This window comes from Sander lucioperca, chromosome 9, assembly GCF_008315115.2.
Source record: "Sander lucioperca isolate FBNREF2018 chromosome 9, SLUC_FBN_1.2, whole genome shotgun sequence".
Taxonomy (NCBI): domain Eukaryota; kingdom Metazoa; phylum Chordata; class Actinopteri; order Perciformes; family Percidae; genus Sander; species Sander lucioperca.
In genome coordinates, this window is record NC_050181.1 from 22,761,568 (window position 1) to 22,776,511 (window position 14,944).

General features: G+C 39.5%; 1 protein-coding gene and 1 non-coding gene across 3 annotated transcripts in view; one reads left to right on the forward strand and one right to left on the reverse strand.

Annotated features, from left to right (window-relative positions):
• Positions 1-14,944, reverse strand: part of LOC116043998 (disks large-associated protein 1-like) — a 108,140-nt gene that overhangs the window by 25,242 nt on the left and 67,954 nt on the right. For both annotated transcript variants that reach the window (XM_031291049.2, XM_031291051.2), the window contains exons 5-6: positions 11,508-11,703; positions 8,375-8,657 (exon numbers count right to left, since the gene is read on the reverse strand). In XM_031291049.2, the coding sequence (XP_031146909.1) occupies positions 8,375-8,657; positions 11,508-11,703 (479 nt within the window). The remainder of the gene's footprint in view (positions 1-8,374; positions 8,658-11,507; positions 11,704-14,944) is intronic.
• Positions 1,335-1,407, forward strand: trnak-uuu. Its single transcript has one exon. It is a non-coding gene; the product is annotated as a tRNA-Lys (tRNA).

The following is a 14,944-nucleotide window of genomic DNA, read 5'->3' on the forward strand; positions in this document are numbered from 1 at the left end:
AGTTAGTTGGAAGATTGTATACAGGAGAATTGGATCTGACTCCAGCCACACTGTGATCTTCATTTCCTTGTTTGATCTCATGATCACTGAACTAAACGAGGTTTAACAAGGTTTTAGTTTGATGGTGTGACTCTGCTCATGTGATGCTTTGGAACCTGATCAGTTCAGCACAGGCTGTCCCTGAGCTCACAAACTTCCCTGGCAGAGCCTGACGTACACAACATTTAATGAACATGAATACATGTTTAAAATGTTCAATATTCACGTACAGCTTACTTACTTACAACCAAATGCTAAATGTGTGATTATTTACACAAATATACTGCAAATGAAGGCTGCTGTGTTCTGCAGATTGAAAATTATGCTCGACTTATTTCAATTAGGTGCCTAAAGAAATGTGACATTCATCCAACTGGATAGAATGTTGCCCAGAAGGAGGTATTAACAGACAAAAGCTGAATGGTTTTCACTGTCTCAATCCCCATTTGGAATTTGGATGATCCTTTCCCGTAAATTATCTATTTGAAGAGCATCAGACTTTTAATCTGAGGATCCGGGGTTCAAGTCCCTGTTCAGGTGATAGGTTTGTTGTGTGATATGACTGTAGTTTCCACTATTGTCGACCTCCATGCAGGTTTGCAGGATGTTGACTGGACAGAGAGGCACTAGGATTAAGCAATGGTTATGGTTAGGGTTAAGGTGCATTGAAGACGACGGTCGCAGCGCTGCCTTGAAGGTAGGGCTGGGCGATATGGAGAAAATCAAATATCACAATATTTTTGACCAAATACCACGATATCGATAACGCAATAATATTGTAGGGTTGACTACTGGTGCTTTCACAAAATATTTACACAATGAGAATTTTTTATAAATAATCGTCAGTAATGTGGATATAATGATTTAGTGGGTAGTTAAATAATAGAACAGTTACAACAGTCTGGTAAGTTCAGAAAATTACATCACTTTACTGTAATGCAGCCTTTAAAACCAGGAAAAGACAAGACTTATGCCATATTACGATATTACGATATCCAAAATCTAAGACAATATCTAGTCTCATATCACGATCTCGATATAATATCGATATATTGCCCAGCTCTACTTGAAAGCTTAAAACACCATCAAGCTATTAGGACACTTTTATTTACATTTAGCCACATGTGTCTCTGTTGGCTAGATCACATATCCAATTGAAATCTATCTTGATTTCCAAGGCAACGTGCAAATCAGGGTCTGACCTGTTAACAGACTAAAGCCTTATGGTTTTACTGGTTCAAACCTCTGTTTGGACTGCGGGTGATGATTTCCCTCCAGAGAGTCATGCACATGAAGCCTGGATAGCTCAGTCGGTAGAGCATCAGACTTTTAATCTGAGGGTCCAGGGTTCAAGTCCCTGTTCAGGTGACATGTTTGTTGTGTGTGAGGTGGTCTCATGATTGTCAACCTTCAAGCAGGTCTTAGATGATTGTGCATTTGGGCAGGCCTCGGCACTTTCAGACTGACTAAAAAAAGTGTAATAATGCAATATTTACATTTTGTTCTTTGTTACTTGCCAGATGCACTAATTAACAACATTTCCTCATTATGTTAATATAAAATCAGTTGGTATTATGTTTCCTTCAAAATGTATTTACTGTTGCACATTAGTTGTACGTATGAATGTTACTTCTAGAAGACAGGGTTGTTACTTTAATTACCAGGAACTCTCAGTTGCTACAGAAAAATCCAAGTTGTCATTGCCCACATCTGTCTTCAGCCTCCTCCATCTATGTCTCTGTAATACTTAGAATTAGATGCAAACTTTGAGTGTTGGCTGTAAGGGTGCCTAAGGGCTAAACATGGAATATAAGGATAATCCTCATAGAGGAAGGTTTTTACCCTGCAAATTTAAATTTGCAGGGTAAAAAGCCTCCTCCTCCCTGTCTCTGTTAAATCAGTCATCCACAGTGGCAAACCACTGCTCGTCTCCAGACAGAGCTGGCTTCTTGTAATTCAAGTGTTTCAGCAGAATATTCAGGTTGCTTTTGGACAGGGTCAGGGCAGCTCATCATTTGGTTTTTGATGCATCAGCAGAATGCTAAAGGTTCACTGGGGCTATGTTTCAAAGAGGGATCTTTAGCTTCTTGCTCTTGGAAGCCAGCTCCTTTGACTGAAATATAATGTGTTGGCTGCTTGAGTGACAAAGGATAGGTTCAGATTTGTTCTCATCTCTCTTTAAGGAACTTTAATCACGTCCCATATCTGCATTGAGAGAATCTTTGGTCACTCTAACTTTCCTCGTCCCCATACATACAAATGAAGAAATGCCCTTCTCTAACTACTTCCTCAGCGGGGTCCCGGAGGTCCCCAGGCCAACAGGGATATGTATTCCCCTGAGTGTGTTCTTGGTCTGCCCCAGGGTCTCCCAGTTAGACGTGCCTGGAATACCTCTACAGCAAGGCATCCAGGGTGCATATTAATGCAATGTCCAAAACACCATAACTGGTTTCAAACAGCAGCTCTACTCCTGGCTCCTTTTGGATGTCAGAGCTTCTCACCCAGTCTGTACAGTGGGATTCATGGTCCTGCAGAGGCTCCACCAGAGCTTTCTCTGTAGCCTATGTAAGTGGCCTGAAGTTTATATTTTTGCGTTGATGTGTGTGTCAATCTGTTTAAGATAATAGCAGGGCCGGCATTTGTGTGTGTATGTGTGTGTGTGTGTGTGTGTGTGTGTGTGTGTGTGTGTGTGTGTGTGTGTGTGTGTGTGTGTGTGTGTGTGGTAGAGCGAGTGAGAGTGAGAGTGACAGTGATTAGCTTCAGAAGTCAAAATGACTTTAGAAAAAAAAGACTTACTGTACATGGCAAAAGAGACATCTGTAAATTAGTGGATACTTTTTTTTTCGAGCGTCACAACCCCCACGAAATGACTTGTTTCACTATCAGAATTTGATCCATTCTAACCGACTTCCTTCGAAAGTCTAGAAGAGACGCACAATTAAATAATTGAATCTCCATTCAAGTTAGCGGAGAGCTAAACCGGAAGTAGACGGCTCGCCCGGTGGAGGTCTCTATTGCTCCTGTTCTATGGGCCTCATAATGTAGAAGCAGCGCCGATCATCCGGGTCATTTTATACGAGGAACTTTTTTTGGCTTCATGCGCCACTGAGCAACTCTCATAGGAATGAACGGTGTTCCGCTGTATCCAGGTTTCATTATATACCCATGGTCTGTAAGGTTGACCCTAGAAACCCTGCCAAGAAAGCTTATTTTGGCTGCTTGTGTCTGCAATCTCATTATTTCGGTCATTAGCCAAAACTCATGACTATAGGTCCTAAAAATGTGTCCATTCACTAGGTGACACAGCTGAACTGATTCAGCTCAGACGTTCACACAGGTCAAATCATCCTATCTGAAATGGGAATATGCTTCAATTTGGCATCATAAAATACTGCAGTGTTGCCAGAGCTAACTGTGCGGGACCTGGTCTCAAGATGGGGAACTAGATGGGGTATGCTAAGCTCTGAGTTGCAACCACCTCCTAATTTCCTTAAGCCTGGATACTTAAAGCATCGCTTCACATTGCTCTGCTTCTCTTCAGCAGTCTGTGAAAATGTTTGCCTGAATCCCACACAAGGGGGAGTGAACCTGGGGGACTTCACATATATGACAAGCATAACCTTTATGGGAAACCACTTCCATTAATATAAAATTATGCAAACTTTTTTCTGACTTGCATGAGTCTCCCGGTATGGGGCATGACCTTGTACCTTGGACATCTTTAACAGCCACACTTCCTGGCCCCTCCACTGCTCAGATACATTTATTTCCAACTTGGCCACGTGCCATCTGCTCAACTGGCCTGCATGACCAACAGTATCAATGTCAGGTCAATGTCACCTCCAGCTGTGGCTAAATAGCCATCATAAGCAAGCAGTAAAATGTAATGCACACTATAAACAGTTCAATTTGAAATGAACGCAGATGTGTGTAGTTCGTGGCAGTAATGCTGCAAGGGTTTTGGGGCTCTATACCTCTGGAGCCAGGACAGGGACTTTGGCATTGCAAATGAACAGAAAAAGGAAATATTGACATTGAAAAACATGTATTGGATAAAGTTGTAATGTCACTGAAAAGTTCCACTAAAAAATAAAAGCTGAGCTGACAGTTTCTATTCACATGGAGTCTAGTGAGTTTGGCGATGGCGATTTCGGGGCTGTTTCTATTTAAACAAAAAAGACCTTACTCTTTAACAAAAAGGTCAACCTCTGTAGGGATCCTTTCCATAATGTCGTCAGGCAATCTGAGCCTGTCAGTGGCAAAAACAGCACTTTTAGTGGACATAAATTGGTGGTGCCCTATGGGATTACATTGCAGCCCAATTTGTGTCTGCCAGTTACAGCGTTTTGCTCAATACTGGACCAATTTCAAAGATTTTTGCATGGGAAAATAGGAAAAATTACCCTTTAAGAAGGGTCACACGTCATACTGAGAGAAAGCATTGCAAAAAGGCTTTGTAGAGTGTAATACATGAAGGGCTAACGTCTCAGAGTTTTTTTCTCTAAAGAAATATGGAGAACGTTATCTGGCTGATGTCAAGTGTGCCCTCAGCGGCTGAATGGAGAACACAGAGAGGGCTGGTGGGAAAGTTGGATCTGTGAGGAAGCACAAAGAGAGGAGGTGATTAACTGGGCTTACACAGCTCATCAGTCTGCTCCGCTGCTTAACTCACACTGACCTCATTTAAGTTGCATTTTACTATTGAAACCTCTGACTCCAACTTTTGCCTTCTAACAGGTGATTTAGAGTCCCTTCGTTTGGATACAACAGGCCTAACAACTCTTATACATCAGTCTATCCTGTTGCTAAACCAAAATCTGTGTGCCGCCAATTAATATCTGGATCCGAGTATATCAAAAACATGTTTCTTCAAAACATTGTCACTCCCATCTGGTCAAAAAGCGACGCTTGATCAAGGGGCCTTTAGCGTTTGTTACTGATGTAAAAAAAGTCTCCTTTAGCGTCAGATTTAGACACGCTTGGTCAGGACTCTCGGCGTCACTTTTTGACGCTCTGGGTCGGGACGTACGTTTAACTGACATGCAGCACGAGAACGGTACAGTTAGGTTTAGGAAAAGATAGTGGGTGGGGTTACAAAATGTACGTTTCAGTGACACACGGGACAAGAACGGGAGAGAGAACCCTGGTCTCCTAGGTGAAAGTCATGTGTTGTTTGACCCATTCACTGCCCAGATCCACAACAAATGAGAATTACTTAGCTTCTCGCTATGCTTATTGCTATGTCAGGACCGCCATTCCTGCCAGTCTTTCCCCCCACTGTCTCCATCCTAAACACTGGCTACCTAGGGTAACGGCTGTGCATCTTTTTTTAAACGAGACTGGCCAAAATGTCGCCTGGAGCTCCACAATTTTAATAAAGGAAGATGTACAAGATTCCTCCGAAGAAAACTCTCTTTAGGATTCCAAAACTGTCAGTGTATCAAGACGGGAACAGCTCTGTGAACAGCACTAGCCTGGCGGCTCTTTTATAACAGCGAATATTGGAATATTCAGGGGGGACTAAAGATAAGACTCTAATCAAACTTTTCTGTAAAACCTAACTGCATGAGTTACTGAACAACAGTCAACTGGAGTATTTTGATGATGTCGATGCACAGTATATGATTTTGCGGCAGGCTAACTACTGCTTGGTCAATGACATTTTCTCTTGGTAGCGAGAGAGAAAAAAAACAGATTCCTCACTGGATATATTGTCATCTGGTGGGTTATCTTTTCAGAGAGGCGGCATATTTTCTCTTGGGTTTCTTTGCCTTGTGGGTTAAAACTCACGTTGGATCAAATACACCACACTGTAGAGGAGTCAACAAATTAAAAAAAGCCAAATAAAGCTGCTTAGGGCTTCGGTAATAGCAATTCTGTTGCACAATAGGCCTGAGTGGACAACTCAGTTTAGTGGACATTGGACCAACATTCATCAGCACAATCTCCAGTCATGTGGATGTGGAGCTGACTATCTACTGTACTGTGTGACTGCAGAAGAATGTGTGAGTGTGTGCATGAGTGAATAATATATATATACACATTTGTTCTTATCTGCGTGTGTGTGTGTGTGTGTGTGTGTGTGTGTGTGTGTGTGTGTGTGTGTGTGTGTGTGTATGTCCATTTATCCTCTTGGTTAACTCTATAAGAATTACCAGGGGCGTAGAATATGTAGGTCATCTCCAGTTGAGCACTTTGAAAATAAAGACAACCCTAATACCAAACATCCAACACCAAGTCCCCTGTGGCATCCACTCTGGCATGTTCTCATCTGAATACCACGCATGAAGACAGCCTTTTTTTTTTTTGCGGCTTTTACAAGATTATCTCTGTGAGATTTCTGCTTCATTGTTACAGGGCACAGCAGAGTGCAGTTATGTACGTAACTGCAACCCGAAGCATTTCATAATTCGTTCTACGTGTGTAACTGCATGATGTTGTATTGGACTGTGAGTTCTGTCAACGTGCTTCTGAGCACACAAGCAGAACTGTCGCTGATACAGTGTAGACCCCCCCCCCAAGGGATCTCCGCAGTCAGAAGAGTTATGTTCATGTAATCTACAAAATTGCAGTCCAGATTAAAAAGAAGACAACAAAATGAGGTTTCAACTGATCCCTGTTAAACCAGTGGCCTACATTGTTCCAAGAGGAATTTGTCCTCAATCAATCAACTCTTCTTTCTTTTTTATCTTTTTATTTTACAGCACTTCACTACTGACTTCAGGGTCAGATTTTGAAAGCTGTCAATATCAATTTTTTTGTATTTTACAAACATCCAAGTGAATTGTTTTGTCAAGCTGGAGTCAATACATTATCTGCTTTACAGAGGAATCTAATGTATAAATTTATCGGTTGCCTGAATGCTTCTTGTAACTCCGTCATTTTACAACCGTCTGACCCTAGGATCAGAGCTGTGCGATACCAGTCACCTGTCTTCTTTTTAGATGATTTTTTGGGCATTTTAGGCCTTTAATTCCACAGGACTGATGAAGACATGAAAGGGGAGAGAGAAGGGGAATGATATGCAGAAAACCTGCGGCCGCTGCGTTGAGGAGTAAACCTCTATATATGTGCGCCTGCTCTACCAACTGAACTAACCCGGCCTAACAGCTGTCTTCTTCAATGTGTGTCTGTCCTTTTGTGTCTGTCTTTTTAATTGTGTTGTATGTTTTTAAATGAACCTTGAGTCTAACAATAAAAGCTATCTATCTATTCATTTCTGAAGACAAACATTAAATATTTGTAAAGCTTTTTTCCAGCTCCTTAATTTCTTCTAAGAGTTCTACGACTTTGTAGTATTTACATTATATATTTGAACATTAGAACTACCATGTTTGGAATGACGTAAGTACAAAATGTGACTAACAGTCCATCTCATTAGACTCCACAGAAAATAAAGTCACTTGAAAAAGGAAGGCCAGATAATTGTCAGCTCTCTTGAGAGAACTGGGGAGCTGATTCATTTGGCTCATCATATTATCACAGATGTGAATACTATTCCCAGACTAAAGCAGCAGTGTGCTTGTTACTCATAATGATTAGCCAATGATGTAACATCCCAGCAATTATCCTACTGCAGTGCCCGTTCAAAGTGTGCCTGTTCGAGCGAAATATAAATCAACTAATAAATGATTGACTAATGTATTATTATAGATTAAGCTACCCAGCAGTATATAAAAGGATTAAAATTAGCTTCACCAGCTATAACATTGAAGTGATTAAGACATTAATACATCCAATTATAATTCAGTAACATAATATAATGTAATATAATATAATAATATAATATATGATTCTAGCGATTATAAGTACTTTAACTTTCGGTACTTTAAGCCCTGAAAGTCAAGGTAAAAAAAAATCGTCGGCCAAAAAGTAAGTTTAAGTCGTACGTACGATCTAAACTTTAAACAAAGGTTTTGGCCATGAATAGTATCCTACGTGGGAGATACTATCTCGTACATATGAGTTAAACTTTTACTTCTTAATTAGGCTGTTTTAAGGGCGAAAAAGCCATGCTGAAGCGCTTAGATTCAAAGGGAATTGAAAGTTCGGCCAAATGTAACATAAACAAAAAGTTTTACCTTCCTAGTTAACAACAAATGTCTACTGTAAGCTGGGACGTCTCTGCAGCATCACAATTCTTAATTCAGAATGGTTTGACACGTATTTTGCCTTTAACAAATACTGCCATCCCCCCATACGATTTGGATATTGCCCTAGTCCATATTGCTATTTCAATAAAATTGCGATTAATTGCACAGCCCTATATAGTTACCAACCCTGCCTTTGAAGGGGAAACGACACATACGAACACATTCAGACTGAACATCCCTACCTGTGCTGCTCTGGATGGTCCTGACGGTGGTGGCGGATGTACGCGGTGGGGAGGAAGGCAGGATGAGCAGCGGCCTCCCTCCTTCTCCCTCTTCCTCCCCTGAACAGCCCTGATCAATCGCCCGCACATAGCTGTGGCTCCGCATCCGGAAGCACCCCGGCATAGGCAGGGTGTCCATGGTCTCCATGCTGTCCATGGCAGCCTCCATGGCCTGAGCCTGCAACGCACTGTAGACCTGCTCACACACCTGCTCGATCTGCCCGTTCAACTCCACCTCGCTCAGCTGGAAAGGTAGAGGAAACGACATCAGAGATGGAGCAGGCAGAGAGAGAGGAGGGGAGAAACAGAGGGAATAATGAAGAGGATGGACATTGGGGAAACTTCCAGACTGTCATTCAAAACATTCGTAGGGCTGCACGAGATGAGGAAAATATCTAATTGGGGTTATTCTGACTGATAATGCAATTGCGATATGATTCACGGTATTTTGTGGGAATGATCGTTTTTGTATCATTATTCTCAAATATTAAAATAAAAAAAAAATGAAAATGATTATAGCCTACTGTGATTTGCGGGGGGGTCTGTACCAAACAAAGGTTTTTTTCTTTAGTCTGTGGGATAGGATTGTAGGCTGGGGCGTCTCTGCAGCACCACAATACATTCAGAATGGTTTAACATCTATTTTGCCTTTAACAAATATTGCCCCCCCCCCCTTGCGATTTGGATAATGCACTAGTCCATATTACGATTTCGATAATTAATTGTGCAGCCCTAAACATTGTACATTTTTTATACATACATTCCATTTTACCTTAGCTCTGCACTCATCCTGAGGACAGCTGCTTTACTTCAAATGATTTACCGTTAAACTTTTCTAAACTGATATTTAGACATTTAGAAGTGAAGAGGATACTGCTACTACTACGAACCATATATATTAGTGCTGTCAGTTAAACGCGTTATTAACGGCGTTAACGCAAACCCATTTTAACGGCGTCAATTTTTTTATCGCGAGATTAACGTTATTTTTGTTCACAACAGTTCATAACAAACTTTGTAGTTTTTTTCACATGCTGTTGCAACAACTAGTAACGTTAGAAAAACTACAACACCACACAGGATCTAGCTAGACCAGAAACAAAACAACAGGCATGCTGCACGTTCTTGAAAAAATGGAAATGGATGCCAATAAGATTCTGAATGGAAAGTTTACTTTTAAAAGGTTGCCAAATGGTTCCACTGACAAGACCAAAGTGATCTGTGTGTTTTGTCGTTGTGAACTGAGTTATCATCGCAGCAAGTCCAGCTTGAAATACCACTTGATGCCAAGCACACAGCTGATGCGAATTCTCCGTCCCCTCGTCAAAGCAAGCCGATCCACTTTTCCATGTTGATAAGAGCATTAAAATGAGAAAAAATAATGGGACAAAAAGAAATCAAGGGACATTTAGAATAGATAAAAATGTGCGATTAATTGCAAGTTAACTATGACATTAATGCGATTAATCGTGATTAAATATTTTAATCGTTTGACAGCACTAATATATATATATATATACAGCATAAACACAACCTCATCTGTCCCTCTGCTTTGCTCGGCAAACATGTTCCTTTGGTGTCAGGAAATTACCCAAAAAGGTGAAAAAAACAAATGGGACTTGCGACAGGAAAATTGCATAAAACTGGAATTGGAGCCCGTAGTGTTCTATAACCATCCAGCCAGGACTTTAAAGATAATGTTTTTAACTACATAGTCTTTAGACTATGGTGTCAAATTCATAATTTTTTAAATTTCATGTAAAGTAAATACATTCTTGCGTCTCTCTCTATCTGTCTTTAACACAAAGAGCGAGCCTACTGCAACATCCCATTATTGGAATTCTATTTGCAATTTCTATCGCTCTATTATTTTTATTTTAGAATGACTGAGCTTTATTTTCCAATTGACTCACATTGACTTAAATGGAAAAACAAATTGAAAGGATCTCAACTGCAAGACAAAAGCACGTCACGGGAAGTTGTTTAATTTGGGTTTTATGGTTGGGTCCATGCAGAGGAGGATATTAAAACTGTTAATAGAGGCAATTCAGTATAGTAATGGTAATTAGGGACAGGTTGGGGATGAGTACAGTAATACAAGTGGCGGTTCAAGGTAAGGTTAAGGTGGGACAAATGAAGGCTTATTGGGCACAGCTTCATTTCACGTTCTGAAGCTTTGAAGAACAGCTTGACCAGTAGCCTGCCAACAGTGAGGGAAGGGACTTTTATTCCGTAGATTTATCCAAACAAAGCTTCCCCTCAGGCTTGGTTCCATTTCAGGGTGGGTTCAGACAGACACCAGCACGGCATGAAAAAGAAACAACTCAGGGTCGTCCGGCAAAAAAAGTTGAACCTGGATGCAATGCAATGCAAAGTCTTTTGGCAAGGCTCTGTGCTACCTGATCAAATACATCCACGGCCACGTAAACACAGCACTTCTTTTACACAGGGCTGTTTTCTGTCTGAATGCCTGCTTAGGACAAAACCTCAGGTGCCTCAAAAAACATTAACAATGTAATTTTCACAAGAAGGGAGGCCTACAGTACAAAGCATGTTTCCATCATGGCAAGTTTGAATATACAGGTCCTTGGCAACTGAACATACATCTCGCTGGTGAAGAAGACCGTGTGATATGGTCAAAAACTCCAGAACAAATAAGTGGACCATAAGGGTTGTTTTGACAACACCTTTAAACGCAAAACAAAGTAAAATGCTACGTTTCTTAGAAATTAAGGTATGGTGATATTGTGTTATGTATATTTATACAGTATAAGATGGTCAATATGGTCTGAGTTGGAAAACAGCAAACCCGTCGTTTAAAGACAGTGAAAGAATGAAATACATCTGTACTGTATATTATATCATGCCCAAGCTCTCAATAGGTTACATGTGCTTGGAGTCATCTGCCAGATCAACAAAACAGACAAAAACTGAGAAATAATGGCATTAAATCAATGTCAAGGCTTTGTTTTCAATGTGGTATAGACCACTCTCCACATATCCCATCACATCCATCCAAGCCTTAGTGTATCTATGGTAAAATGATTGAATGGGGCATACTTTGAATGGAAAGGCAGCAGCGTTGGCAACCAACCTGACTGATGGTGCTCATGGCCCTCATGTAGCTTTCATTGCGTGAGCGGTATTGGGGTGAGGACAGCAGCGATTTGGGGTCGAGGAGGGTTTTGGGGTCCAGGGTATCCACGCTTCTATTGATTGAAACCTCACTCACCGCACGCAGGTAACTGTGGCTCCTGATCTGCAGTTTAGGGGAGTGCTCCGTCGAAATCCTGACAGAGGGACAACAGAGATGTAGAGTTTTACACAAGGTTATCTAGGAACTTAGTCAACATTGCAATACTCTATTTCAGCCAGAGTAGTGGTCATCCATATCCATGTTATATAAAAAAACAACATAATTCCACCATGGTGGCGTGGTTCAGCAGTTCATTCAGCATGCACACAATAATTTGTCAACAACAGCAACATCTGAAGAAGCCACAATATCTGCAACTCCTTGTCTTTAGTTGAAGTACAATGGCAACAGTGGTTCATTCAGTGTTCCAATTAAATCGTTTTATGAATATGGCTGTGAAGATTTCAGAACAAGCTGATCATTTTCTTTGTACAAATATTATACCAAGCTGCAAAGTCTCTTTTCCACAAAATACAAAAGTGTCAATCGGACATATGGTTTAGATGTGGCAGGATCAAAAACATCAAAACAAAGAATATAAACTTAGCGAAAACATATTTATTTGAATATCTATTCATCTAAACATCTTTGAAATCACATTATTGCCTCCTAACTGCGAAGACATTCAACCCACTTACAGGCCAATATCAGTTAAGCTTTAAGGGCAACAATGCTAGCCACGCTAATGAAATATAGTATAGGAGGTATAGGAGGAGATATATAGGAGTAGAATTGAGTTGTTTTAAATTAACATGGATCTCAACAGTTTATTCTAAATCAGGGGTCTTCAATGTTTTTTAAGCCAAGGACCCCTTAACTGTGAGAGACGGAACAGGGACTCCCTACTACATACTGTATATTGTATAAAGTTGCATATTAAACAGGACCTTCAGTAACGTGTGGGCGGCCTAAAGCCTTCTTACATACCTTTTTAGTACATAGAATACTAAGCCAATACAATAATAACTGTTGACATGATTTAATAAATCATGTTTTAATGTTAAACATACATGTGGCACAGTGAATCCTTAGGATGAAATGTATCTGTGGAGACTACCTTACCTATAGGCCGGTAAGTATCATCAATGTGTGTTTTTTTCCACAAATGTGCCGCTTTACAGTATATTTGTTAATAATATGTTGGATTCTGTTAAGACATTTTACTTTTTGACTAAACATTATACCAATTATTATATATTATACCATAATTCGGCGGCCCTCCTGCAGTAACTCTAAGGGACCCCCTAGGGGTCCCGGACCCCCTGTTGAAGATCTCTGTTGTAAATGCTAGCAAAGCCTTTGATCACTTTCTCTTGTTTTCCCACCACTGCATTGTTCAGAGTTTATATTTGCATGTGCACCATGACCTCAGAGCCACTTTGGTTGGTGGAGCAAAACTTAGTAAATCTGATATATAGATAGATTTAGACGATAGAAGTATGTAACTAATGGAAGTTCCTAGATGATACCTACAGGTTTTGCGGTACTGGCACAGTTAGAGTAGTCATGTTCTTATTGAATATCTATGACAATCTCCTTGAGTCTTTTGAAGGGACATTGTTTATTATATATTACTTTTAAGACTTAGTCCATGGTCAGGCAAAAGCAAAGTTATATACATGTAGAATGTGTGGGATTTAATAATTGATTGTGTGTGTATTTTAATGAATAACCAATTTTCTTCTGCACACATTAAGAACCTCACCCACACACACATTTATAATAAGTACTCTGGATTCTGCTGTTCCAGCAATTTATGGTAATTTTGAAACCAGAACATTATGCATGTAGTTTCTCACTATGGTCTCACGAAGCATCAACAATATGATGGTATGTCACAATTTAGACTACAAAAAAAATCAACTATATCAGAAATATGGGTTTCTTACAACCAAAATGCCCAAAAATAACTTGGATGCATGGTTGTTCATACATTGTATGGAACCCATTCAAAACTCTTTGGAGGTAAAATGAATGATTACCTCCATTGAATTGTGGTTGTTGTATTCAGTTTCATAGCATTTTTTTTTAATGGTTTTAAAACAGTCTCCTGACTAAACTTTGCAAAACCAGACTATGATCCACTCAAAATCCTCTGATCTTAACTATTAGTCAAATAATTCATAATTTCTGCTTTTTCTAAACTCAAAAATTAGGTATAATGTCATTAGAATTAGGTTTATTGAACATGAATTGAAAAAAGCGTTGAAAAAATGGACAGAAATATTTTTAAAAAGCGCCAAAAACGTTTTTTTTCAATTCATGGTCGATGGGAAGACAACACAAGGGTTAAAAGAGTGGAGAGAGATGTATGAATGTCTTTAATTCAAAGTGTACTCTGCATGTCTCAACTTACATTCAGGTCTGTATCACAGTCACATAAATGTTTTCAAGATTTGAGAAAGGCCATGACCATTAGGTAATGTTATGTTACGTTAACTTTTAGTTGTTTTATTGTGCATTGTGCTTTTCATTTGATGCATAACCTTACACGTTATTTATGGTTTCTTCTCTTTTTGTCCATGCCTGCCCATGTTCCATGCTGTTTTATATCAGTGTTCTTTCTTTTGGTTATCTGTGCTTTTAGTTATGCGTACTGTCTATAGTTGGGCATGTTTATTATGTGTATGTTACTTTATGACAGAATAATAATCAATTCAAGCTAAACCATAAACATATTGGAACTGCAATGCATATTTGCACAGAGCACTTTCTTTAATTAATTAATACATTCATTCATTCATTATTAACAGATGAAATATAATATAACTTTTTTCTTTTAACCAATCGATCAAAACAATACAACTGTAAATATCAATGACCAAACAGCTGTATGGTTGAACTGTAACCATTCTTACATTGAAATTTCACATTCACATATCAACACTCTATACAACACCTTTACTAAAATAGCATCCCAGCCAATGTCCCACAAATGTAATATGTAATATTGCTATTTCTTGTTAATATTCCCACCGCTCTTAAATTGTTGTCTGTATAATCACTGTACTTAATATATCCTTTTTTGTCAATGATTATTATTATTAGTCTATATGAAGTTGTTCTTAGTGTCACTCTCCAAGTGAAAGGGTTTGAATTTCCTACTTTTCCAAATCTCAACTTGAGTCTCTAATCTTCCATTGTGTCCTGAATAAAGTCATTATTATTATTATTATTATTACTATTATTACTATTATTATTATTATTATTATAACAGACACTCAACCTGTATCATCTATAAGCTGTAACTCGACATCCGCCGGTTCCCAGAGTCTGAGTGAGTCACATCTTCACACGTGTCACTTGGCTTTAATTCTCTGTTCCTTTCAACTCAC